General features: G+C 51.7%; 1 protein-coding gene across 3 annotated transcripts in view; it reads right to left on the bottom strand.

Moving 5' to 3' along the window:
* Positions 1-25,647, bottom strand: part of SLC35F3 (solute carrier family 35 member F3) — a 385,921-nt gene that overhangs the window by 102,960 nt on the left and 257,314 nt on the right. For 2 of the 3 annotated variants that reach the window (XM_059170432.1, XM_059170431.1), the window contains exon 3: positions 7,209-7,533. In XM_059170432.1, coding sequence (XP_059026415.1) covers positions 7,209-7,533 — 325 coding nt within the window. Of the gene's footprint in view, positions 1-7,208; positions 7,534-22,850; positions 23,260-25,647 lie in introns of those variants that run through there. The other variant, XM_059170433.1, reaches the window with a different exon arrangement.

Here is a 25,647-nt window from a genome sequence, read left to right on the forward strand (position 1 = left end):
TCAATATGCCTGTGGGATGGCTTACTAGCCTTGACTGTGACTAGGAATCACATGGAAAGTAAGAAATGGCTCAACACTAGCTAGGTGGGCTGGGCTGGGGTCTGTGTCTCCCGCTACAGGCATCTTCCAGCGGCCCATACACACCTGTGCGTGCCTCTCCGAACCTTCCCGCATCCATGCACAGGGGCCCTTCTCCATCATCTGACTTGTACAAATGTTAATTCTGCTCCTCCAGGATCCCTGTTCTGGAAAGCAACTCCTCCTTGCTCTACACCTTCCGTGCCACTGCAACTTGGATCTTAGCAAAGGTTCACAAGGGCCTTGGCACTTTGTGCTAAAAATTTTTACCATATTTCTTGTTGACAAGTGTAGCCCAAGACATCTGGATCTCCAAAGGGCCATAAATCCATTGATATGGCAATTATTTAAATGGATACTAGTCTTCAAACCCACAAGCACGAGTATTGGATCTGACCTTTTGCAAAACTTCCATGAACTCACATGGGTAAGTGTAACCTTGTTGTAGCCGAATCTGATGTGCTCTGAAAGGACAAGGTTAAATTACATCACCTCTATAAACTGCTGAACTTCAAAGACAAACCCCTGACATCCCTCAGCAATTACCAAAGACCTGAGATAACCAGGGATGGATGGAGGCTGAAGTACAGTGAAAGCAGAGATCAGGAGCTAACACAGTATTTCCTACTTGCCTTAGGGACAGCTGATCAACCACTTGTGGAATATTCTGGACTGTCTGGCTGCCACTGAATCTCCCTGAGATGGAGCCAGCAGCTGTCTAGCTGAGATGCAGGGGTGAGGTGGGGAGGATACATGGGGAGAAACAAATGAGCTAAACTACCAGCACCATGAGGAGAGGACACAGGAGCGGACCCTGTGGAGCATGGAGGGTGCTTGTCACCACTGGGTCACGATGACAGTGCTCTATGTCTCATTTCTCCACTAACGCATCCCTGAATACTTCAAATGATACCTTAAAGCAGGCAGAGATGACCTAAACCTGTGTCAGCCACGCCTGCCTCGTTTCGTCTTTGGCTGACACTGGAACCCATTACGACTTCCCATTCAGACTTGGAACATGCGGCTTGTGTGTGCCGGTGGCTCCGCGTACATGCGTCTATGCGTGCGTGTGCACGCACGACCACGTATGCGGTGTCTGGGGCGGGTAGGGAGGAGGTGCTCTGTCTCGGCAGCGAGCCTGACCCAAATCCCCTGGCACAAAGATGGTGACAGACCACTGCCATTATTTACCACCCAGCAGAAGACACAGGCCGATTAAGAACTAAAGTTCCCCAATTTTTGCCCATTTTTTTTCTAAACCGGTTATAAAAACAAAAAACAAAACATCAACCATCAACTGAAAGGGCTCTGGACATGTCGCTGCTTCGGGAGTTGATGATTTTGGAGAAGAACACAGGAAATAAGACGGCTCTGAGTCAGGAGGAAGGGAGAAGGCAGGAGGAGCCCCTGAGCACGGGACAGTTTGTGCCTCCCTCCATCAGCTGGACCCTCTGATGCTGGTGGCTCGACCAGGGCTCTCGGGTCCCACTGGAGGCCCAAAGGATCAGGCCTCCTTGCCACCTGACCCCGTATCCAGGGGTGCAAAGGTAGCTCCCCCCACTGGGTTATGAGCAACTTGAGGGCAAGAATGTGCTTGGAACTTCCGGTCCCGAGTGCCCTGTGGTGCAGGGTCAGAGTAGACAGCCAGTGAGGGCTTACTGCAGAAATGAGTGCCTGTAGAAATCAAGAATGAATGAGCCAGTGGGTAAGCAGGGCTAACCCCAGGCATTTGGGTCTGGATGGGGTAGGGAGATGCTGGGGTAACCACAGGCCTCATCAACAGGTCCCCAGCCTGACATCATCGCCTCCCCACTCAGCACCCCAACCCTCCAGTCTTCCCAACTTCATGGGACATATCATATTTTATTTATTGTTTGCTTCCCCACTAAAATGTAAGATCCACAAAGGCAGGGATTTTCACTTGTTTTGGTCACTGTTGTTATCCATAACACTTAGAACCTTGGCAGATTTTGTAGAACGAATGAAGGCCTAGCTCCATCCTCCTAGAGTGGAAGGCCACTGTACCTTGATTGCACAGTGTCTTCAGCCTATAAAGAGCTGAGAACAGGCCAGAGCATGTCTGGGGCTCAGAGTAAGAAAAGTCAACCAAAGGAGACCACCAGCTTGCATCAGACAGAAGGTTCCATGCTGGGGCATTGCTAATTAGGGCTGCTTTGGTGATGTCTTAGCATTCACGTTGGGCCCCACTAATATGTGCCAACGTTTCCTAGAAAGAAAATTCTCCCCCTATTTTTGGAATGCCGAGTGTGCCGAGAAAATGACCACCAAAATGCTTTTCACCAAAAGTTTGCTTTAGGGTGAAGAAAAAGTGACTATTCAGAGCAAGAGATGTGACTGTGTAATACTTCAAGATATACACTTATAATCTCAGCATTTCTCAGAAACAGGGTTCTCACTCCCCACTGCCCCCAAAAAGGGAAAAAAAAAAACCAAAGAAACAAAAAATGAAAACATGTGAGTCACTGTACTGTTGATGTAAAATGGGGCATATTCTGTAAGCTATTATGGAATTAGCGCTTGGAGCCTTACTTCTGCAAACAGCTCTGATGATCTCTGTCCTCAGCTCCAAATGTCCCCAAGGATCCCACTGCTTCCAGAATAAAGCCCTTGGTCCAGCAGCACCCAAAGACCTTCTGCTCTGGGCCTGAGTCTGACTACAGGTCTAACGTCTGCCCTGCCCTGTCCACGCACTCCAGCTGCTGCCCACCTTCCTACCTGTCTCCTCTTTACAGCGCATCCTGGTTTTCATGTGGGTCTGTATCCCACTCAGTTGTGAGCTCCCACGGGGAGGAATATCACCTGCGTTCCCCACGTGTGCCCGCATGCCCCATACACGGACATCAACAAGTATTTGTCCAACTGCGCCACTCCTCCTGCCGGGAACCAGCATCCAAGCGCTGTGTGCTTGCTCTCAAAGAGGCTGTCCCTTGGTTATCTCCAAGAAACCTTCCCAACCTGCCCCAGGACCCAGGCACCCGGCCTCTTCCCCAGGCTGCCCTGTGCACCCCGCCCACCTTGCTTGTCTGTCTGACTCCCGTAACGGGTGCTCATTTATTACTATGTCCCTAGTGCCTTGCCCACAGGAGACATGCGATGCCTCTTGCAGAAGGAACAACCCTTTGGATGGCAACTGCTCCACTCTGCTCCATAGACTGGAATGTCAGAGCTACAAGACCACACAGTTCCTGCATTAAGTCCGCACAGTTACGTACACACTATGTCCCGGAAGGATTTAAGATGAGAGGCATCAAAACTGTCCTTTCCCCTTCCTTGGCTCTGACCGGTTCTCAGTGTTTTTAACACAGAATCCGTTGGCTAGCTTACAGAAGCCCAGAACTACAAAAGGCAGAAGAAAACTCTGTCACCACTATATCGTTCACTTTTTTTGGCAGCTGCGCCACAGCAGAAGGTCCTAGCATTTGCTTATGAAAAGAGGTCAGTATGGGTAGAAATTCCTGGAAGGCCTTCTGACAAGCGTGCAGGAGCCCTGGACCTGCTCTGGCTGACCTCCGCTGCCTGTGGCGGCCCCTGGGATCTGAGACGCTGTGCTCCTGTCCCAGAAAGTCATAGCTCTCCAGGGCACAGACCTGATGTAGCCTCTTCTCCAGGTGCCCAGGTGTGGAGGAGACTTTGGGGACCCCCTCCCCCACGCCTTTCGGTTTTGCCTGCAGTTTCTACAGTGCCCACACGCATCTCCATGGCCAGAGCCTGTCCTGGGTCCCGGGCACTGCTGCTTCCTTGGCACATGTCTGCAAGGAACGGGACCACAGGCTTGAGACTGGAAACCCGGGATGGTTGGGCTGGGGGGTTTTCACACTCACGCTCCTAATTCCTGACAACGGTGCCCCAGCATGAGAAGCCTGGGTTCAATCCCAGGAGGCCCGGTGCATCCGGAGTGGATTTCTCCAGGGAATCGCCCCTGCATGACCCTGCAGGGTCAGCGCTTGCTCTAAGACCCACTCCTGCCGTGTAATTAGATCATCACAAGGCACCCGACAAATGAGGCCTGGGCTATGTGCTTGGATGTAACCCACCGGGGACAGCACAAGGCAGTGACGGTGCCACACATTTTAATGGCGTTTCACGGCTGCTAGGGCACTTGCGTGTACAGTGTCTCGTCTGATCACCCAATAATCTCGTGTGCGAGACAGTGCGTGTGTCATCAATGTTCCACTTACAAACGAGCATTGGCAGCATTTAAAAACCTGTAGCTAAGTCTCCCACCTCCAGGGCTGTTAGAGTCCAACAGCGGCCCCAGGGCCAGCAGCAGCACCAGCAGCATCCCTGGGAAGCTTGTCAGAAAAGCATAATCTCTGATCCACCTAGACCCACCAAATTAATCAGCGTCCACCCTTCGGCAAGATCCCAGGTGCCCTCGCTGGGTTTCCAGAGCTCTGTGCCGGGCAGTGGACGCTTTTCTCTCTGCTTTGGCTGCCGTTTCTAGCTTCCCGTTGGGGAAACCTAGCCTAGCGGGGGGAGGGCTTGGGGAAAAGAAACTTCCGTCTGATGGCTTCCTGACAGCCCCAAGAAAAGCTGTCTTCACTGCTTTCCTCTCTGTGAAAAAGGTTTCTATCTTTGCTCTTTTCTGCCCAGGCTCTTGCTGAAACACTTCTTTTAGCCAGAGACACATGTCCTCAGCTGCCTCTAGATCTTTCCCTCACCGGCACTCATTCTGACAAAAGCCCCAAAATGGAAGGTGTGATTTCTGTTTTCCTTGGCTTCCAGGAATCCCAAAGTCAGTTTCGAGAACTGCTGATGTGAGCTGTGACAGAGTCACCACCACTTAAGTCAAGTCAGTGATGTTTAAGTGTTTGTCTCCCTTTGCTGCGGAGGAATATTTCCTTGCCCCTCCAGTGGTGTGCGCAGCTTGACTGGCTACCGTAACTGTTGGTGAATGGGCAGCTCTGCTCAGAGCAGACTTTTAAGAAAGATTTTAGTGAAGTTTTCCTTTTTTTTTTTTTTTTAAGAGGTGGAGCTTAGATTTATTGTAGAAACTGGGCAGGGTGTTAGCTGGCTTCTCTGATCAAGTTGTGATTATCGGCCCTGCCTACCACCACTCTCCAGCTGACTCTACCTCCATCATCTGTTCATGGTCCTTCCTAGATGCTTTCTACAGGGACACAGGAGCCGAGGTAATGGTGGCTGAAGCCAGTGTTGACCTAATCCAAGTGAGGGACCTCTCCTTTTTCTCACCTGGACTCTTTAACCACCACCGAGCGTGGGTCCTTCTATGTTGTTCTTGGCAGTCAGTTAAGGGCTGTGGGGCCTGCCCTGAGTGGCCAGCAGTGGCTGTCTTTGTCCCGAGGTGAGCAGTGGTCACACGTGGGACATGTGTGTAAGGCAGCCGCCCCGTCCTGCCCTCAGGGGAGGCCTCGTTTCATCGCAATGGGTGAAGGGAGCAGGGAAGCACGTGTCGCCTTCTCTGCCAGTGGCCCTCTCTCAAGAAAGGCTGCATACGGTCACTTTCAGCTCCTAGTTAAGAAGAAGGAGCTCGATATTCTAGTCGGTTTAAGGAAAGGGGAACTTCTAATGACCAACTATGCTGAGAGCTCTACAACTGTCAAATACATTGTTTACTGAATACCCGTTCTCATCTGTGACCAAAAGCAGACTGTTATTTCCCTCTTGCCCTGGGGACAATCGTGGGTCTTACCAAAGTTGCTAAACCTGTCTCAGTCAGCTTTTGCCTATTCTCCAAGAACAGTACTTTAAGTTCCTCTTTGGTAATTTCTGGCTGGTCCATGAGCTACTGGTTTAATTTAATATTGAGAACACTGCAAGTCTGGGCCCTGGTTCTGGACTCGAGGCCCCTCACTCCTGCATCAGACCCTGTTCTCAGATTTTGCCGTGAATCCTTTCCCCTAAGGGGACGTGCAAGGCTGCCTTGTGACTCAGTCCACGCTCACGGAGCCCCTTCCTCTAGATGCAGTGGTCTGATTTACAACTTGGTTTCCCAGAGAAGCCAGTCCAAATTCCCTCCAAGCTGTACAAAATTTGGGGACCCCACACGTCCACCTGTAACTTTACAGGGACATCTAATGGTTGGTTCCTGGAGAGCCAAAGATCCTGATCTGAGTCTAGACCTCCATTCCCCGAGACCTTGTCTCCCTGGACCCGTGATGTTTTCAGTTATCTTATGACTTCTGATGGCAATGTCAGAAGAGGGCTGAAGCTCGAAGCAGATAGTACAGGAGACCTGCTGGTTTATAGGGTGTGTGTTTGGTGATGTGGGGTGAAGTGGGGAAGAAGGCAGTGGTGAAGGACTGAAGAACCTTCAACTTTGAAAATCCCCCCCAACCCCCCGGCCTGGGGCTGACCCCAGCTAAGCTCCCAGGGCCCACTTGGTCACCTTGGCCAGCATTCTTTTCTTTCCCCTTTCTTTTCTGACTAGGTCTGATTTGGGCCAGCAGGAAGCCCTTGCCACAGCCCACAGAGGTCCTCAAACTAGGACAACTGTGAGACCCCACAACTGGCCTGGGATGAGGACTTGAAGTCAACACCAACGACCTGACTTCCGAGGGGGGCTGGGGGAACCCTGCTGTCTATAGAGGAGGAAGGTTTGTCAGGGTTCCTGGCTTCTTTGTGGAAGGAAAGCCACACCAGGGCTCCATATGAGAAAGAAGAGTCAACAAAATTCAGATGCTGCTTTGATTTTGAGAGCTATGCTGTGGGGTAACCGGACCCAGGCCATCTCATCACCAAAGGAGGGAATGTCTTGGGTTGGAAGGGGAATGAGTAATCAATTCCTTACAGCGAACATCTCCCCGAGGGGAGGTGAGCCGCAGGAAGCAGCCATATCCCCTGGCCCCACAGACTCATGGTGCTAACCCCAGCCTGAGGAGGATCCACCATGGGCTCTCTCTAGAAGATGCTGCCTTTTGTTTTGTATAAAGGAGTTCTTAGGGTGGAAGACACTGGAAGCTGGTGTTTACCACCCCCAGGGGGGAGAGAATCCCAATCATGGCTCCACTCAGACAGCAGGTGACTCTGGGACCTCTCCCAGTGCTCCCACCAGCCCAACACAGCGCCGGCTGCCAGGACAGCCCAGTGGCATCAGCACTCGGGAGAGCAGCCCAGAGCTCAGGGCCTGCCATCCGCAAGCTGCCTACCTGTATCTCTGCCTCACAGACTGCTTCTCCTCCGACTTGCAGACGTGCCCCACGTAATACAACGGGAAAAACAGAAAGTTCCAGTTGGTGGCAAACCACGTCAAGGTGAAGGGAGCATCGAACTTCCTGAAGGTCAGCTTGGCAAGCTGCGTGGAGCCCGCCCAGGAGGAACACACGCACAGCACCACCGCCACGCCCCAGAAAATCTTCTTGAGCTGTGCCCGGGAGCATCTCCAGCAGGGGTGGCTCGTTCGGCCGCTGGCATCTGCCCCAGCCGGTGCCTGGGCCTCCGCCGGGCCCGGGGAGTCCCGGGGGCGCTCCTCCCCTGGGGGAAGAGAAGGGTTGGTTAACTGGGGGGCCTCCATACCTTCCCCCGCTGCCCCAGACCAAGGCGTGAGCAGAAGCAAGGAGGCACCTGACCCCACTGCCGCAGTCATGGCCTGCTACCCTGGGTGCGGGGGTGAGGGGGTGCGAATGAGGGGTTGTGGCGGCAGCTTTCTGAACTAGAAGTTAAACAGAAAAAAATTATCACAGGTCTCGTTACCCTCCAGGATCCTGACCTTCACAGTGTGGCCGTGGGCTAGCAGCATCGGCACCCAGTCCCCAGCTTGCTGGAAACGGAGCATCTCAGGCCCCATTCCAGCAGCCCAGAAGCCGAAGCTGCATTTCAACAGGTGATTTGGATGCACATCAGCACTGGGAAGCACTTCTCCAGCTCACTCGGGCTGAAGTCTTTCCACTCTGGTCCGTGTCAGCTCACCTGTCCTGCCGTGCAACAGGGGCACCGGGCATGCCAGGGGCTGGGGATGCCTGCATGCGAAGGTCATAGCCCCTGACCTCTAAAGGCTCCCAGGACACTGTGACAGGCTCTTCCCGCCTGTTACTTATGGGCACAAATGCCAAGACGCCCATCATATTTTTGCATGCCTGGCAAAAATAGACCTTGCTCTCTGATCTCTTATCTGCCTCATCTTCCTGCTGATGGCCTTCGGCTCCACCTCAAAGTGTTACTTAAAAACCACAGCCTCTGGCAGCCGCTGCTGTGGAAGGCCTCAGACACGCCATCCAAAGCCACGTGACTTCTGGAAACCAGGCTGCAGCCCACAGCGTGGCTCTGGGGCAGCGCTGTTCCCACAGCCTGTGAGGGGGTGAAGAGACCTTATTTCCCACTGTTGGGTTTTCATTCATGATTGTGTGCCTGTCAGTCAGCTGAAATTTAAACAGAGCTGTAACGTGCACAAGGTGTCACCACAGACAGACGCAAGTATCCGGGAGATAGCGTACTTGCCTGCTATCCGCTCAGCCTGGCTCTTGGCTGAATGCAGGGTGCCCAGTGCTAACAGGCGTTCTCTACCACAGGGGTACAGGAGATCATGCAAAATATACCGGGGTCACACCTACTCTGTATATTTTGTTTAATGACATTAAACCAAGCTCGTAATTCCAAAAACACAGTAATTCCACGACACAAATCCTGAAAGCAGCCTCTAATTCAGGTGTTAGCTAATCCTGTGATAAATGAACGGCCAGCCCCGGCCGTACCTGTTTTAGCCAAGGGTAATCCCAAGCCTTATGCGGCTAGTGAGGGAGCGATCACATCCTTTATTAGCCCCAATCCTACTCGGCCCTCTCTGTACTGTGCTTCCTGAACTGCTTTATTAATGTTTAATATCCGTCTTCCTCTTACTTCTTATGCGAGTATGTAGGATAGCCAGGAAGCCTCTGGAGAATCAAATGCCTAACCATTCTCTGAGTTTCCAGCAAGGTGTGTGTTTCCGTCATAGAAGAGAGGACAGGGAGAGGCACAGGAGGGCGAAAGCAAGGCAGGGTCCCATCCTTCTGCATTATGCCCTCCCACCAGGATGTCTGGACGTTGTTCTCAGTAAATCCCAACAACTTAAAGCAAATTCAGATAGAAGTGTGCACGTTTCAATTTATACGCTGATTGCCTGACATCGTGGGTGAGCCCGCAACCTTTCATTATTGGGATAATTTCCAGGCAGTGCTGGGGGTGATCTCTCAACTATCATTACCACTGTCAAAAACTCATATGGAAAAGACAATTATGGAGATGAAAAAAAACCTGTGGAAAAAGAAAATACAGTTTCACACAACTAACTTCCTACTGAAGACTGACTCTGGATGAGGGTGAGTATATTCAGGCTATGGCTTGTTTTTTTCATTTAGTTCTTCACTGTGGCAAATTCAGTTTTAAAGCTCAAAGAATTAAGTGATGACAGATGCCATGTCCTGAGATGATGACAGAGAAAGTCACCAGATCATATGATATTGTGTTAAAATGCTCCCAGAGATGTGGAATAAAGAAGTCATACTCTTAACTTTGTCACCACTTCAGATCATTTAACCAAAATAATATTTAACAATATATAAGCAATACAAAGACATCCAAAGCTAAAATCTATGCTATTCTTTAGAAATCAGATAGAACAATGCTTCCCGACATGCATTATAAGAAAAAAGGATTCCATGATCAGAAAAGTTTGGAAAATACTAGGTAGATCAGAGCCAGGTTCCTTTGCTTTAGCAATATTCAGGGCTAATAGACATTGTGAATTTCCATAGCTATAGAATATGTGTTTCTTTTTTTAAAGATTATTTGATAGAGAGATAGTGCACACACGTGCATGCCTGAGTTGGGGAGGGGCAGAAAGAGAGGGAGAGAATCTCAAGCAGACTCCGTACTGAGCACAAAGCCTGACATGGGGCTCGATCTCATGACCCTGAGATCATGACCTGAGCTGAAATCAAGAGTTGGCCGTCCAACCAACTGAGCCACCCAGGCACCTTTGTTTCCCATATTATTTAAATGTAACGCCTGCAGTAGGAATGGTACCCCTTGGAACACACCTTGGGAAACACTGGAATAAAGCCACAAAGAATCCTAGGCATCTAAACCGAATTCATCACAAACTTTCCATTTCACTGTACTGATTCTCTTAGGATAATAATAATTACTTATCAATTTCATGACCTCACTCCTTCCTAATACTTCTGTTAGAGTAGACCTACTTCCCATAAACTAAAAAACATTCTTTGTACGTCATTTATAAAAGTACTGAAGAGCATAGCTAATAAAGAATACATACTAATCTGAGTACTCAGAGATAATACTGCTGAGATTTTGTAGCATTTTCCCTAGTCTTTTGTGTCTTTGCACCACACACACACACATATACACACACAGCAAAACTGGGATATTATATTTCATCCAGCATTCATTTAACCGAATGCACAAAGGCACGGACTTTCTAAGTCTCAAAGGGCTATACACTGTGTGACGTACCACAGGAACGTCTCAGTTGGCTAGAGAACAGCCATGAGCATCCGCCCTGTGCCAAGAGCTCTGGACAGTCAATAAAATAAATACAAAGCATGATTACTCTTCAGGAACTTACAGTCTGTCTGGGAGCGACAAACAGACCTAGGAAAGCTTTACGGAACAATTATGTGCAAAGCAGATTTTGGCTGTAACGGAAATCCTGAACAGAGCATGGCCTGCGTGGGCTGTGATAACAGTGGAAAGAACCAGATGACGCAGAAACCTGGCCGGGCTCTTGAAAGACAGAAAGGCTCTGAGTAAAAAGGGGAGCGGAGTTCAGGGTCAGGAATATACATGGTCTGCCAAGGGGCAGTGAGCGAGGCCGTGGGATCAGAGCACCACTGCCGCCTTGCCCCACCGGGACCCCCAGTCTTACCTTGGTCAGACATTCAGGCCAAGAGGACCAGAGAAGATTCAGATGTTAGTCCTACTTATTAGGAAGTACATACTCCAGCGTCTCTAACAAACAGCTAACATGAGTTAAGGAATAAGTATACAGTGATATGATACATTTGTCTGGCAGGCGCACTCCTTCCCCACCATTGAAAGGTGGCAAATGAGTCCTGTGTCATGCACCATTCTCGGGGTCATTTCAATGCACTGTTCAACTTACGCCCAGGTTCCAGAGAGGAGCAATGACAACGAGGGGGTGGGCAATATCCCTTCTTAAGAGCCCCTCAAATCTTCAGGTGCAGGAAACGCTCGCTGACTTTCCTTCCCCTCCTAAATTGCAAGTCAAGCAATTCCTCTGCATTTGATTTCAGTCCTTTGGTATATATAACGGCTGAAAGAGCCAGTGCCGAGTGCCTCCAAGAAATCAGTGCTGAATTAGCCTCACTCTGTTTCCTGTTCCAGCTCCTCTCACCATTATTATATGACTAGGGATGCTATTTATGTCCCCCTCCCTCTCCCAACACCCCCTCCCGCTCACTACCCCTCTCCTGATGAGCTTGTGGCTTCCACCCGAACCTTGTCCCTCTGCTTACAAAGAACTCACCATCTTGGGGCGACTGAGTGGCTCAGTGGGCTAAGCATCTGCCTTTAGCTCAGGTCATAATGTTGGGGTCCTGGGGTGGAGCCCCACGTCGAGCTCTCTGCTCGGCAGGGAGCCTGCTTCCCCTCCCTCCCACCGCCTGCCTGCTTGCTTGTGATCGCTTTCTATCAAATAAATAAATAAATACAATCTTAAAAAAAAAAAAAAAAGAATTCACCCTCTTGGGTCAAGTACACGCAGCTCCTAGAGACAGGGTCTTCTCAGGATGAGGAAACTCTAGGTCCTGATGGGTGAGCTGGAGGTCTGGTTTGGCGACCAACCCATTCTGAGACCAAGGCAAGTCCTCTGCCTCCTGAGTTGTCCACTGCTTTCCCCTGAGAAAATGATAAATTGGGGGCTTTTTGTGTTTATTCAGGTAAAGCCCATTTCTAGAATGAGAAAGCAAGAAAAACTGGGAAAGCATTCACTCTTAACTCATTTCTCATGAAATGGCTCTTCCAAACTTCCAGAAGGGTAACATTTTTTTTTTTTTTTAGGTCCCCTGAAAATAAGTGGACCCTGGTGACTAGCTCTCTATCAAAAAGCATCTGGAAAGTTTGTGCTTAGAAAGTGCCCAAGTCATGTCTTAGGGGTAAAAGATCCAGAGCTGGGATCAAAGGCCCATCGGCTGGCATGGTCCCAGCCTCCTGGAGGCAAAGCCATTCCTTTGTACAGAGACCAGGAGGGGGCAGCCCCAAGTGACACCTCCATTAATGAGACTTATAGAGCTATTTTTTATATAATTTTGAGGCATGCATTTCATAACCATAAAATTCACTTGTTTTAGGAGTATAGTTTATGATTTTCACTAAATTTACAGAACTGTGAAATGATCACCACTATCCAGTTTTAGAGCATTTCTATCACATCTACATGAGTCCCAACGCCCACCTTCTGGCACTGCCCCCACCTCCTCACCCCCCACCTCCAGGCAGCCACATAGCTGCTATCTCCACCGATTCACCTATTCTGGATATTTCCTACGTGACTTCTGCCTCTGGCTTCTTTCATTTACCATCATGTCTCTGGGGTCCATCCAAGTTGTAGTACGTGGCCACAGTTCATTCTCTTTCATGGCTGGGGAGCATTCTACGGATATGCTTACACTGGGTTTCTCCATTTGTTCACTGATGGACACACACATCATTCCCCATGTTTCCCCATGTTTGGCTGCTGTGAATACCGTTGTTATGAATGTGGACATAAAATTCTGTGTGTGACTTACAGGTTTTCATTTCTCTTGGGTGGACTAGCTATGTTTTGGGGTTGCGTATCCCACTAATATTTACTGACACCTGCTGTGAAGCACAAAGGGGCCCGGTGGCTATGTGTCCATGTCTTAGAGGGGTCGGTGCCTCTAGCTACCTCCAAATAGGACACAGTGGAGAGTTGCTCTGAGAACTAGAGCCTCCCCTCTGTTTTTCCTGAACTTCCCAGGGGAAGAGGGCCTACAGTCCCCATTTGCTGATCACGGATGCATACACCAGTTCAGGGCCAGGCCGCCCAACTAAACAGCTCTCATAAAACAAAGAGCTTAGAGGAAGACTTTTGTTCGTGGCTGTTTGCAAGTGTAATTCATCTCCTAAAAATGCACTCCTGTTTTTTGTTTGTTTGTTTGTTTGTTTGTTTTTTTAAAGATTTTATTTATTTATTTGACAGAGAGAAATCACAAGTAGATGGAGAGGCAGGCAGAGAGAGAGAGGGAAGCAGGCTCTCTGCTCAGCAGAGAGCCCAATGCGGGACTCGATCCCAGGACTCTGAGATCACGACCCGAGCCGAAGGCAGCGGCCCAACCCACTGAGCCACCCAGGCGCCCCTGCACTCCTGGTTTTATCTCATATCCTCTTTAAATACTTGCTCAGTGAGTTTGCATGTGACTGTTTTTTTGTTTTGTTTTGTTTTGTTTAAGTAGTGGTTTAGAGAAGAGGGAAGAAGAGGCTGTCACATGTAGAAGGTCACTACAGGCACTGGATGTCTCAAAGCAATCCCCATTTCACATATCCTGACCCACTGTGGCCACTTGAACTTGCCGGACCATCTGTTTGGACTTCTGGATTTGGGGTCAGAAAATACTCCCATTATTTGGACATGGCAGAGGCCCCATCATGCTCCTGACTAGCACTGGGCAGAGCAAAAGGACAGAATCCACAGGTAATTAGAGTTGGAGGCTGGGGCACCTGGGTGGCTCGGTCGGTTAAGCATCTGTCTTCAGCTCAGGTCATGATCCTAGGGTCCTGGGATCGAGCCCCACATTGGGCTCCCTGCTTGGGGGGAGGTCTGCTTCCCCCTTTCCATCTGCCTCTCCCCCAGCTCATGCTCTCTCTCAAATAAATAAAATCTTTTTTATTTTTTTTCTAAAGAATTTATTTATTTGACAGAGTGAGAGAGCACAAGCAGAGGGAGTGCTGATTTAGGCTCCTGGCACCAAACACCACCATCAGAAGCACAGATCACTAAAAATGGACTTCAAGTTTCCAGACGACAGACCCCGTTTTTAAACTTGGAAGAGCCTGACTGGGTGTGGGACTCTGGGCCAGAGCGCCATGCTCAGGAACCGAGGTTGTGACGAACTGGCCATTGGTGTCCTCCCTACCAAATTGATCCACTGCAGCCCTACACCACCCCCAGCCCCGCCCCAGGGTGACTGCCTTTGGAGATGGAGCCTCTAAGAAGATAAGGTCCAGGGAAGTTGTACACGTGGGTGGGATGCTGATCTGACAGGGTGTGGCCTTTTCCGGAGAGCTGGCCGAGCACTCCTGTTCACGCTCTCCCTGGGGGCACGTGGAAGGAAGGCCCCGTGGGGACAGAGCGAGGGGGGTGGCCATCCCCCAGCCAGGAACCACGGCGGCTAACACCCTGATCTTGGACTCCAGCCTCCAGAACCGAGAAAATCAGTATCTGCCGTAGAAGTCACCCACCTGTGGTACTCAACTCACGGCAGCCGCAGCCCACAAGCCTGGGGAGGTCCCTGCCGTGCCACGGTGCTTGTGGGCCTGTGACACACAGACCATGAACACCACTGTGCAGGACGTGGGGACAGGCTGGGATGACGGAGTAGGTACCTAGAAAACTTTTGAGAAAGAACCGCCCTGCTAGAATTTCAGTTTTAGATACCGTCTCCCATGTGCCTGCCTCTTGCGGGTCGCTTACACCTTCATTGGAGAGCGAGTCCCAGAGGTAGTGTGCAGAGGATGGGACACATGGCAGCTGCGACGTTGTTTTTAAAAACCCGAATGCCTTCCCGGGTGTGGATGCAGAATTGGGAGGTGAACGGAGGCTGCTTTTCGGCAGGGTGGAGGGTGGGAGGCTTCTCCCCGATCCCCCCGAAGCCCTACCCTGTGGCACTTCGCAAGCTGGACTGAATCGCGCCTACATCGGGCCGGCTGCCCCTGCCATCTCCTCCATGTCAGTAAAGACATCTCAGGCGTATGCACAGGCATTCGCACCGCACTCCCCGTGTCCTTGGAGGTCCCCACACGACTCCCTAGTGTCCAAACAACGCCACCTCGTGCAGCGGATTTAGGACCGTCCTGGCACGGACACAGCTTCCAGCAAACAGGACATGTGGGAAAGTGTCTGGCAGGTAAGCTTTAAATAAAGCCGTGTGTGTTCCCCGGGGAAGGAAAGGTCGATGACTGTCTTGGGAGGGGAGCGAGGGCTGGGTCTGAGCCAGCTCGCTGGCATCCCGCTTGAATCCACGTGTCCGGCCCGGTGTGGTCCTTGCGGCCCCCGGGAACCTCACCATCTGTGTGCCTGTCCACACGACAGGTATCATCACATGCAGACCGGTGATATCTGGGGGGCTACCAATGACCCGCACACGGACACAGGCGAGCACGCACACGGCCCCCGCTGCTGAGGTTTACTCTTGGACTGGAGCTGAGGCTGAGGCGCTCCCAGGAAGAGCCACCATTCCCAGAGGGCAGACTGTAGGCAGGGGATGGCCCCTCCGGGCAGAATGCGGCTCTGCAGGTAGGAAGGGGCGACCCCTGGGGCCTTCTCCCGGGACAACAGGGCCGTATTTTAACTGGCAGCATGGGAGCTTGCTTACTCAATTTATCTTAAAGAAGCACACTGTTCTGAACGGAGCTCCAGCTTCCCAGCACTGGCAGGGAAGGACCCTGACCTCTCCTTTCCTGCACAGGCAGGCTGAACACGCTCTGACGTGGGGTGCACTTTGTGAAACTCCTCTTTCTAGGCTTTATCTCTCACCTTCTGCACCAACTGGGGCTGACATGACTCCGCTAATCCTGAGCCATGAGGCTTTTCTAGGAAAACACCCAGCCTGCCCCGAGCAAAGCTTGGAAGTTCCCGGCTTGTCTCAAACCTCTTGTTTGCACCACCCTATCACCGCGGGGCCCGCAGTTTCCTCCCGCTCAAGATCATGGGGCAAGTTGTACCCATGCAGCTGGCTTTCCTCCCCGTGCTCAAATACCAAAGTCACCCCTGAAACTAGGTGCACCTGCACGAACACGCCTGCCGCGCCCGCAGATGCATAAACACGAGGACGCGCACGCACAGCCCCAATCTCTTACTTGTTCCGGGTGTCACTCTCTTGGAGCTCTGCACTCTGAGGACAGCCAGTGAAGGGTTTTAATCAGATAAACCCATCTCTGCTAATGAGTAAGCTACTTAGCAGACGGACATGTTTCCTGAGAAAGAGCCCATAGAAGATCTATTCAAATCCCCTGTCTTTGCAGAGAGGAGAAGGCCCGGCTGGCAGAGGTGAGGCGACATGTGTGGTGTAAGCGGGGGTGGGAGGTAGGAAGGGAGAGGTCAGGGTCCTGATTCTCACCCAGCATTCTTCCCCGCACATCTTCTCCCGAGTCACATGATGCCTTAACCACTGAAAACGTATCACTTGCCAAAAAGGCTTTTAAGAATTACATCTCTTCTTGGCTCTTCCAACGCAGCTGTCCTGAACCTGCTCCGATTTCTGTAGGCCTTTGATCCCCACCCATGATTTTAGGCAGTTGATCCCACTTCCTACGTCACAAAGGAGATGAACACTGCCAGCTCAGGTCCCTGGCTTCCCTCCCCGACGTCTCCACATTTCTCCGTGTCCTCGCCCGTCATCTCTCCTCTTTCCCCTTCTCAAAGCCGACAGTTCTCCCTCCCCACTGCCCCAAACCCCCTGCCATCCCCCACCCCAGCCTGCTGCTGCATCAACCTCCTTTCTCTTAGGGCAACCTCACACCTGTGCTGGAATCTTCTTCCTCGGGTTAACAGCAACGACCAGCTTTCTCAAAACCCTCCCCCTGTGCCTCCAAAGGTAGAGAACCCCTCTCGCTGCCAAACACATTCACCAGCTATCCTGTAACTGCTGCTCCCCTCCAGCGCCCACCACGTGCCCCTTGCCATCTGGCTTCCAGACCAGCACCCGCTTCAAACTGTTTCTGCAAAACCGTCCTCCTCGGCTGATGTGATGCCACATCACGCTCCCTTCCCACAGCTTCTACGAGGCCATAGGTTGTGGGTCCTCTGTGCAGCCTATCAGACTTCTTTCCTGCCCTCCCTGTGGCTCTCAGGAACCCATGCCTGCCCACTGCTCTCACCGCAACATTCACTTGGCCTTCAGCACCTCTCCCTCTCCCTCCTGGCCGGCTCTGCACTGAAGCCACCACCGGAGCTGGCAGCTCTGCCCAGCTCAATCCGACGTCCGGTCTCTGCCTCAGGGATGCGCTTCCCTCCTACCCTTGCTGTTCCTTCTGCTGTTAATGGCCCCTCTGTTCCCTGAGCTGCTCAGCCTTAACCTTCAGAGCTGTCTTCGATGGCTCCCTTTCTAGCCCTCCGGCTGAAACTTGCATCTGTGAGACGCTTTGGTATTTTTGATTCTATCCAAAATATCCTTTATTAAAAAAATATTTATTGTGACTGTTGAAATAGACTTTGTGACCCATTTTGAACACGCAGCTATAGAAGACTGACTGATGTTCTCAGGCTTTGATAGTGCCCTTCCCCTTCCTCGGGAGCCAGCACTCAGGAGGCCCCCGTACCCCGGCCCTTTCGCTCCCCGCCAACTTCTGCAGCTAACACGAGCTCTGGCCCCAGCAGATGGCTCGCAGGTGCCAGCCCCTCCCGGCTCTGCACCTCTGTCTGTGGCCGCCTCTGCTAGGAACGAAGCGTTCACACCTCCCGCCCATGACAACGGAGGGCACAGAACAGCCTCTTCCACGCCGCCCTGCTCATGCCGAAGTCCAAGTCCGAAGAACGGATGGTCATCACCGGGATTTGGGTGAGGAGGAGGATTCTGAGGCCACATCCAGGCTCAGCGGGAAAGACTGTCATTAGATGAGAGCATTTCGGCAAAGCAGGGGGGAATGGAGACAAGAGAGCCGCGTAGTGGCCCTCTGTAACCCAGCCAGAAGTGAGCTCGCTCTTTGCTGAAACACGCCATTTATTTTACAATCCTTTCATGGAATTTAAAAAAAAAATGAGATTCCAAAGTGTAATTGTTATTTATATGCTTTTGTGACATTTCTCATTTGTTTGGAAGTTCTGTTGAGTCAAGGACTTAGAATTGACCCCCTGGCGTCCTCAGTGATATCTGGTTCATCCTTACTGATATCCGATTAGGGAACACATTTGTCCAATACACAATATACAATGACTTTTGTGACTGAGGTTTCAGGTCTTGGATAATTCAACCTGGGAAACATTTTTGGGTACAGGAACACTTTGGCAGTATATTTTCAAGACTCCTCTCACATCGGACCGGTAGGGCTGGGTCTCTGCTGACATGATCACAGAGCACCCCAGGATGACAGCTGTACCCCATGAACAGAAACAAAGCAGCCACACCCAGAGTGGGGGTGGCTGAGACAGGCCAACTGCCCCAGGAGCAGGAGAATATCAACCACAGGGAGCCCCAGGGGGGTCCAGACCTCTACCTCCGCATGTAGCGGGAACTCCCATGAGCAAACCTTTGCTGAGCTCTTACAAGTGCATGAGCAGATGCGATTCTCACTGCTTCTCCAATGAAATGCATTTGTACCGGGTGTTGCCACCTTTCGGAGGCAGGTGGATATGGACATGGGGCTCAGCACCCTGGCTTTCCAACGGCATGACCTTGCGGGAATGATTTCTTTGTGTGTAAACTGGGGTGACAACGGCTATCCTTCCTTTGGGCAAAATAGCGGTAAGGCAGCGATCTCCCCAGACCACTGCCTGCACTGTAGTAGGTTCCAAAAAAAAAAAAAAAAAAAAAAAACCCGGATTGGGGGGCCTGGGTGGCTCAGAGGGTTAAGCCTCTGCCTTCGGCTCAGGTCATGATCTCAGGGTCCTGGGATTGAGTCCTGCATCCGGCTCTCTGCTCAGTGGGGAGCCTGCTTCCTCCTCTCTCTCTGCCTGCCTCTCTGCCTACTTGTGATCTCTGTCTGCCAAATAAATAAATAAAATCTTAAAAAAACAAACAAACAAACCCAGATACTCTCATTAGTAAGAGGGACTGTACTGTCGCACTCATTTCCATACGAGAGAACAGATTCCCACTGAGCTTCTGCCATTTGCCGAAGTTACTTGGCTCAGCAGGAGCTGAGCGGTGGGCGCTAACCCCTTCTGTCTCCTTTCAAAGTCCTCCCTCTTCCCACCTGACCATACGTTGCAGGCTTCTCGGCGGCGAGAGCTGTTACGCTCAACTACTAATCCCTGCTGAACGAAACTGTACTGACTGTGAATTAGCTGGTTGTGAACACAGATGATCCCAGCAAATACTCCTCGACTAGAAATGTGTTACTGATCGATAGTCAGCGTCTCAGTCCGATGGGAAAGAGAGGAAGAGGATATGAGAACGAGATATGCCATCAGACGGGACAGATGCCATCAACCTGGCTGGAAACCACTTTCCAAGCCTTGAGCCCTAACTGGGGCTCAGCTGCTCTCTCCTTCTCAAGCTTCCTGGCTAAGCCTGTGCACACACCATTCCTTCTGCCTGAAACAGCCTTCCCTCCCTTCTGTGCTTGACAAGTTTTCTCACTTCGGTTACAACACCTCTACCTCAGAAAGCTTCTTCCTCAGGGAGGCCTCCTCCTCCTCAGGAAAGTCTTCTCCTCGAGAATGCCTCCTCCTCAGACAAACCTCCTCCTCAGACAGGCGTCCTCCTCAGACAGGTCACCTCCTCTTCAGACAGGCCTCCTCCTGCTCAGGAAGATCTTTTCCTCAAGAAGCCCTCCTCCTCAGGAAAGTCTTCTCCTCCTCCTCAGACAAACCTCCTCCTCGGACAGGCCTCCTCCACAGACGGGCCTCCTCCTCAGACAGGCTTCCTCCTGCTCAGGAAGGTCTCCCTCAAGAAGGCCTCCTTCTCAGGAGGGTCTCCTCACATTACTTAACGATCAGTGTCCCTGTGATGCTCTATTCTTAGCTTTGAACCATAACTTACTATCTTATACTAGAAAATATATTTGTCTGCATGTCTCTTTTCCTCCAGACTAAAACTTTAAGGGAATGAAGCTAACGCTGTTTGTTTTTGCATTTCTAGGGTCTCACTAAATGACCAAGGGACATGGAGTAGGATGGAGTAGGGCTGGATGAGGTATTTTCCGAGTAAATGAAGTCATCTTGTCCATTTTTCCGTGTTGAAGTTCAACCAAGCATTGTATTTTCTATTTTGGTTTTATATGTACCGCATGCCTCCCCATAGAAGACACACTCCAAACCCTAATAAATATTTCTTGCTGGCTGGGTTCCAGCACTGTAGCCTGCCTGCCATCCCCACAGAAAGAGCCACAGTATGAGGACCACCTTGCCCTGTGCATCTAAGAAAAAACAAAATGATTCAGCACTTCCACAGCAAGCACCCGAGATGCAAATGTTTCAAAAAATAGACCATAAGCCAAACTGAACAAAACACCAAGAAAAAAAAAAAACAAACTAAAAACACCAGGCAGAGAAAAAAGTGCTACACGTATGCCCAGGCATGCCCTGAAGACTTCTGCTGACATAACAGGGATCCCACGCAAAAGGGGAACTGGGGGCTTTCTAGTATCACCGGAGCCGTGCAGATGCTTCTAGATACCGTCCCTACACACGTACTCCTTGAGAACAGCAAGAAGGTTTGCCAAAGGTGCAAGACAATCTGTGACAGGACGACTACCAGACATTTATTAAGTACCTACTGTGTGCCAGACAGATGCTAAGTATAACCACCGACCTCACTGCGTTCCCAGCACTCAGCTGAAGTAGGTTGTTACTTCTGTTTCACCGGGGCTTAAACGAGGTAACTGAGGCCCAGCATTTATGGTTTATACAAATCCAGCGGCACATGGGAAAAGCACAGTCTTGAACCCTGCTCTCTCTGATTCTCAGGCACACTGTCTGCTACCCACACCCAGGTACGTGCAAACATTGGTTAACAAGGCTTGCTAGGGTTGTCAGTGTGGACAGGAAGCTCGAAGCTCGCCTGAGAGTAGCCCTAAGGGAACTGGGGAAGGGAGCCCCATTTTTATTCCTTGAGGCGAACCTGTCTCTGTCGTGTCACTCACTGCCTCCTGTGGCACCTCTGGGTCACGGCATTGAGCCTGGGTGACCTCACCATCCGTGTCCAGCTTAACCCCAAGTGCAGCTCAGACCTGGTCTGCATGATGAATTGGGGATTACCAGCGGTGACACTGCTGTTGGGGAACAGCACTGACCTGCCTTACTTAAAAGGTGGGCATGGGGTGAGTTCCCACAAGGACCCCAGGAGTGATAGTCACTTCCATGTTCCCTAAGGGAAATATATATCCTTCCCCTCCCCAACTGGCATGTACATCTGGGCGGTGTCTCCAAGAAGGCCTGGAAGCTTTCCTAAGGGGAAACCCCCTTAGGAAAGTCAGCACCTGCACTCAGTGGAGGTGTAGATGACAGATACCAAGTCTCTCCCAAGATGGGGATGGGGGAGGGGAGGAGACAGCTACACGAAGTGGGGAATAATCAACCTCCTATAGACAGAAAATGTTGAAAAAGGTAAGTAGTTGCAGCTTAGTGCAGAACAATGTTCTGAAAAACATGGGCTGGGGATGGGAGGGCCCAGGATACCATTTCTGTTTGACCAACTATTAGCTGGCTGTAGGTCTTGGATGAGTCAGTCAGACCTTTCTGGGTCCCACAGTCCTCATCTGTAGGATAGGAGTAACGGTACCGGGTTGGCTCCTGGGAGACCTCTGTGGGTGGGCTACGTGTGGGGTACACCAGTGCCCTACTAGCTTCTGTCTTGTTCTTACTGGTTCCGTCTCACTGTAACAAACAAGAACTCGTGAGGGGATACAGGTCCTTGGAAGCCATCACACAGAGGTCGGGGCTCCAGGTTGTAGTCCCAGGGCATGGCAGATGCTGGGTTTTCCCTTATGCACCGGCTGCACGGGGCTCTGTTCGTTCCGGGTAAGTGAGGGCCTGGACCAGAGGGGGTCTGCCTTCCTCTCCCCACTGGCTGGTGGCCCCTTGCCAGCCCTCACTTGGCTAAGCTGGCCAGCTCTGTGGAAACTGGTTATTCTGCCTCCTGTTAGGCGCATTTAAGGACTGAGACCGGTCTCTCTCTCTCCATCCCCCACAGTCCCCTGCCCACCGCCCTTCAGAGGAGAAGGTCCCAGACCAGCAGATGACAGCTGTGTCTGAGTATGTTTCTGTGTCTCTCCCACGAGTGGGGAAAGGACCCGTTTACAAGCTGCTGGTGGCTTCTCTCTCACCTGCTCCCCTGCCCATTCTCAGCAGCTGGGCGGTCACACGGGTGGGCTGGTAGGCTTCAGGGGCAGGAGAGACGACTGGGCCTGCGGCATCTCCTGCCTCCACCCACTCAGCAATACCCTGGTCTGCCTCCGGGTGGGGGTGGGAGTGAAGGGGGATGCTCCAGACCCGGGGGGGACTCAAGTGGGGTGTGTGTGCCGGTGTGTGTGTGGCACGGGACGAAGGCGAGCACTGGTTAGTGTCTGCAGACGCCCCCGCCCCCGCCCCCGCCCCGTCCCCAGCTGGCAGGTGCCTCGGGACAGGACCGGCAGGAACTCAGGCCACGGCGGACCCTGTTGCTGCCAGACTCGCTGGGGGCCACGCAAGGAGCCAGCGCTGTGTTCTGGCAGCGCGGGGGACAGCCCCGCAGACCCCGCAGCGGCTCAGCCCGGCCCAGGAGCTAGCGAGCTGCCACCCCCCGCAGGCAGCAGGCATCGGGGCGCTGCACTGCGGGCGACGCTTGCTGGGGAGCGCGGTGGCACCCACGGCCACCAGGCAGCCCTGGCAGGGTGGCGGCCCCCCGCCGGGGCGCAGCGACCTCGCGCCAGCCCCCGCCGCCCCAGGCCGTTACCTTCCACTTTGGTGAGGGTAAGGACCGGACTGTTGCAGGCGCTGAGCGGGGCCACCCGGGCCGAGTGCTTCTTCATGATGAGCCGTCCGCCTGCAGGAGCGCCTCCGCCGATCGCCTACATCCTGCGGCCGGCCGGGGCGCGCCTCTCGGGTCCGGTCCCGGTGGCCTCCGGCGCGGAGGAGCGCGAGCGGCTGGCCGCTCAGGCCCTGCCCCCGGGGCTGCCGGCCGGGCTCCTGTCGCCGCGCGGCTCACTGCGGCGGCCGCCCCTCCGAGCACATCTTCCCCGGCCGCGCAGCCACTGCACACACGCGCCCACAGCCTCTTGCCTGGAGGTTGCTGCAAACTCCAACGTCACGTACAAGTGCACTCCCCACGCCCACCCCACGGGCTCACCTGCTCCGCCCCCCGCCCTGGGACGCCCAGCCCTGCAGCCCGGGCCCTCCCTCCCGGCCCTGTCCCGGCTATGGACTGGGGTCAGGGCGGCAGGGCTGGCCAGAGGCTCCCCAGTCAGCCCTCTGCCGCCACCAGCTCCTGGGAGGGGGGACCCGAGAACTTAGCCTCAGTGTTTCACGAGTTTAAAAAGCCAGGCTTCTGACTTTGAACTGAGAGCTGACCCTTCCCTGAACCAAGTCCTGAACCGGGGTTTAAAGGAAGAAGTCCCATGGCTTTGAAAGAGTCTAGGAGCCCCATTATTTTGTCTGGCTTCAGTGGACTACAACTTTTTTTTTTATTTTTTTTTTATTTTTGCAGTGGAAGAAGATGCAGAATCCACAGACCAGTGTGGCAAGAAGAAAACCAAGGCTTGAGATTTCTGTTCTTGTCACCACTGCCCGGGTCCAGGGATGCCCAACTCCCTGGGAGGGGGAGAAAATTTCATTTTTGCCCAGCTCCCAGGTTCCTGCCTCAGTGGCCCGGTATGGCACTAGCCTCTGCAGGCAATGGTCTCACTGCTCCCACTCAGCCCCAGCTGTAAGGTCCTGGCCAAGGATGCCTTGACATCACTGTTGCATCGTGGGCTGGCTGGTCTTTAAGTGACCATGATTTACCCAACGATAATGCATCATTAGCAAACGAGCCCTACCACTACCCTGTGGGTAGGATGCACGAGGTTTGGGCAGCCCCAGAAGTCCACAAAGCTTTACGGGCATCTCACTCACCCATGCCCAGGCAACAGTTTGGGTCCCAGCCTCCTCAGCAAACTGAAGATTTGGTGGTCCTTCAAGGTGGGTTTTGTCTTTATTGTGAAGTCCTTACCCAGAGTTTGATAAGCTCCTGCTCTACCTAGTTTCCTGTCTCAAAGCTGGTGTTCTACTGTATGATGTAACTCTCGTAACCCCTGAAGGGTGACTCAGTGGAGTGGCAGAGGCAGGGAACGACCTCAGAGCAATGGGTTCTGGTGACATCCACCTGTATACCCCCAGGTCTCTGGCGGAAGTGGCTCCTACAAGTTGTCCTGTTACTACTAGCCCTCTTGAAGAGCCATGATAGATAGGATGGTCCCTGAGTCTCTGGCTTCTCAAGGATGCTTCCTCATCACTAAAACCAAGGAAAGGATTTTAGGGTCTCTGCAGAGCCCTCTAGTGGTAGCCTCTGCACTACAAGCCTCTAAAAGGAACTTGTCCCAAGACCCCTAGAGATGACACTCTGAAGTCAATTTTGTGAAATAGATTTGTAACAATTCAGCACAAAGAAGTCTAAGGCAAAAGAATTTCATCTTATTTAAAGAGGATCTTTTTAAAAAAATATTTTATTTATTTATTGGACAGACAGAGATCACAAGTAGGCAGAGAGGCGGGCAGAGGTGTGTGTGGGGGGAGCAGGTTCCCCGCTGAGCAGAGAGCCCGATGCAGGGCTCGATCCCAGGACCCTGGCTTGATCCCAAGACCCTGAGATCACGACCCGAGCCGAAAGCAGAGGCTTTAACCCATTGAGCCACCCAGGCGCCCCTAAAGAGGATCTTTTTAATAAATAATATTATGTGTTGTTTCACCAAATTCATCAACGTTTATTATAAACACAGTAACTAAAACAGATACAACAGAATAGCAGTACTTTTTTGCTGGGTACTTACTATGTATCAAGTACCAAGTCAATTTGTTTTACAGAAGGCACTTCATTATTTACAAAAGCTCTGTGAGATCGTTTTTGTTGTTGTTGTTATTGTTTGTTTCTTTTTAATAGATGGGGAACCTGAGGCTGAGAGAGGTTACATAAAATGACCCAGGTCAAAGAGTGAGTAACTGGCCAAGCAGGATTTCAAACCGCAGTCTGAATGAACAAACACCAGCACTCACGTCTGCATTTACAAAAACCTGCCACGCTCTTCTTTTATGTTGTGGATGCAAAATGCAGACATTCCACTTAGCGATTCCAGTTCAGGTGGGAGATACTAGTCAAGTAATCCATAATCCATTTCCTATCACTTGAAGGTGGTTCTGACTGATTTCATCATGCTCTTGAACCTCCTGGAGTCTGGGTCTCCCCCAGGACCTCAATCTTGAGCTTATGTGCTGCCGAAGCAAAGAGACCCGGCACTTTGAATTAGCCTGTCCACATTCTACCAGGAAGCTCACAACAGAAGTGCCCCCAAAATCTTTAACTGTTTTTTACTGATCTGCTTTCTATTTATTGCAACATCATGTGTAAGTTAAATAGATGATTAAATATTATTGTTAGACACTCCCATCATTGACTTCAGTCACTTAATAATTAATTATACCTAAACCTTTTTTCCCTACAGAATACCCCCAGGACCTTCTGACACCTGAGAGGTCATCACCTCCTTGTGTCTGTCAAC

Source organism: Mustela lutreola, chromosome 4 (assembly GCF_030435805.1).
Source record: "Mustela lutreola isolate mMusLut2 chromosome 4, mMusLut2.pri, whole genome shotgun sequence".
Taxonomy (NCBI): domain Eukaryota; kingdom Metazoa; phylum Chordata; class Mammalia; order Carnivora; family Mustelidae; genus Mustela; species Mustela lutreola.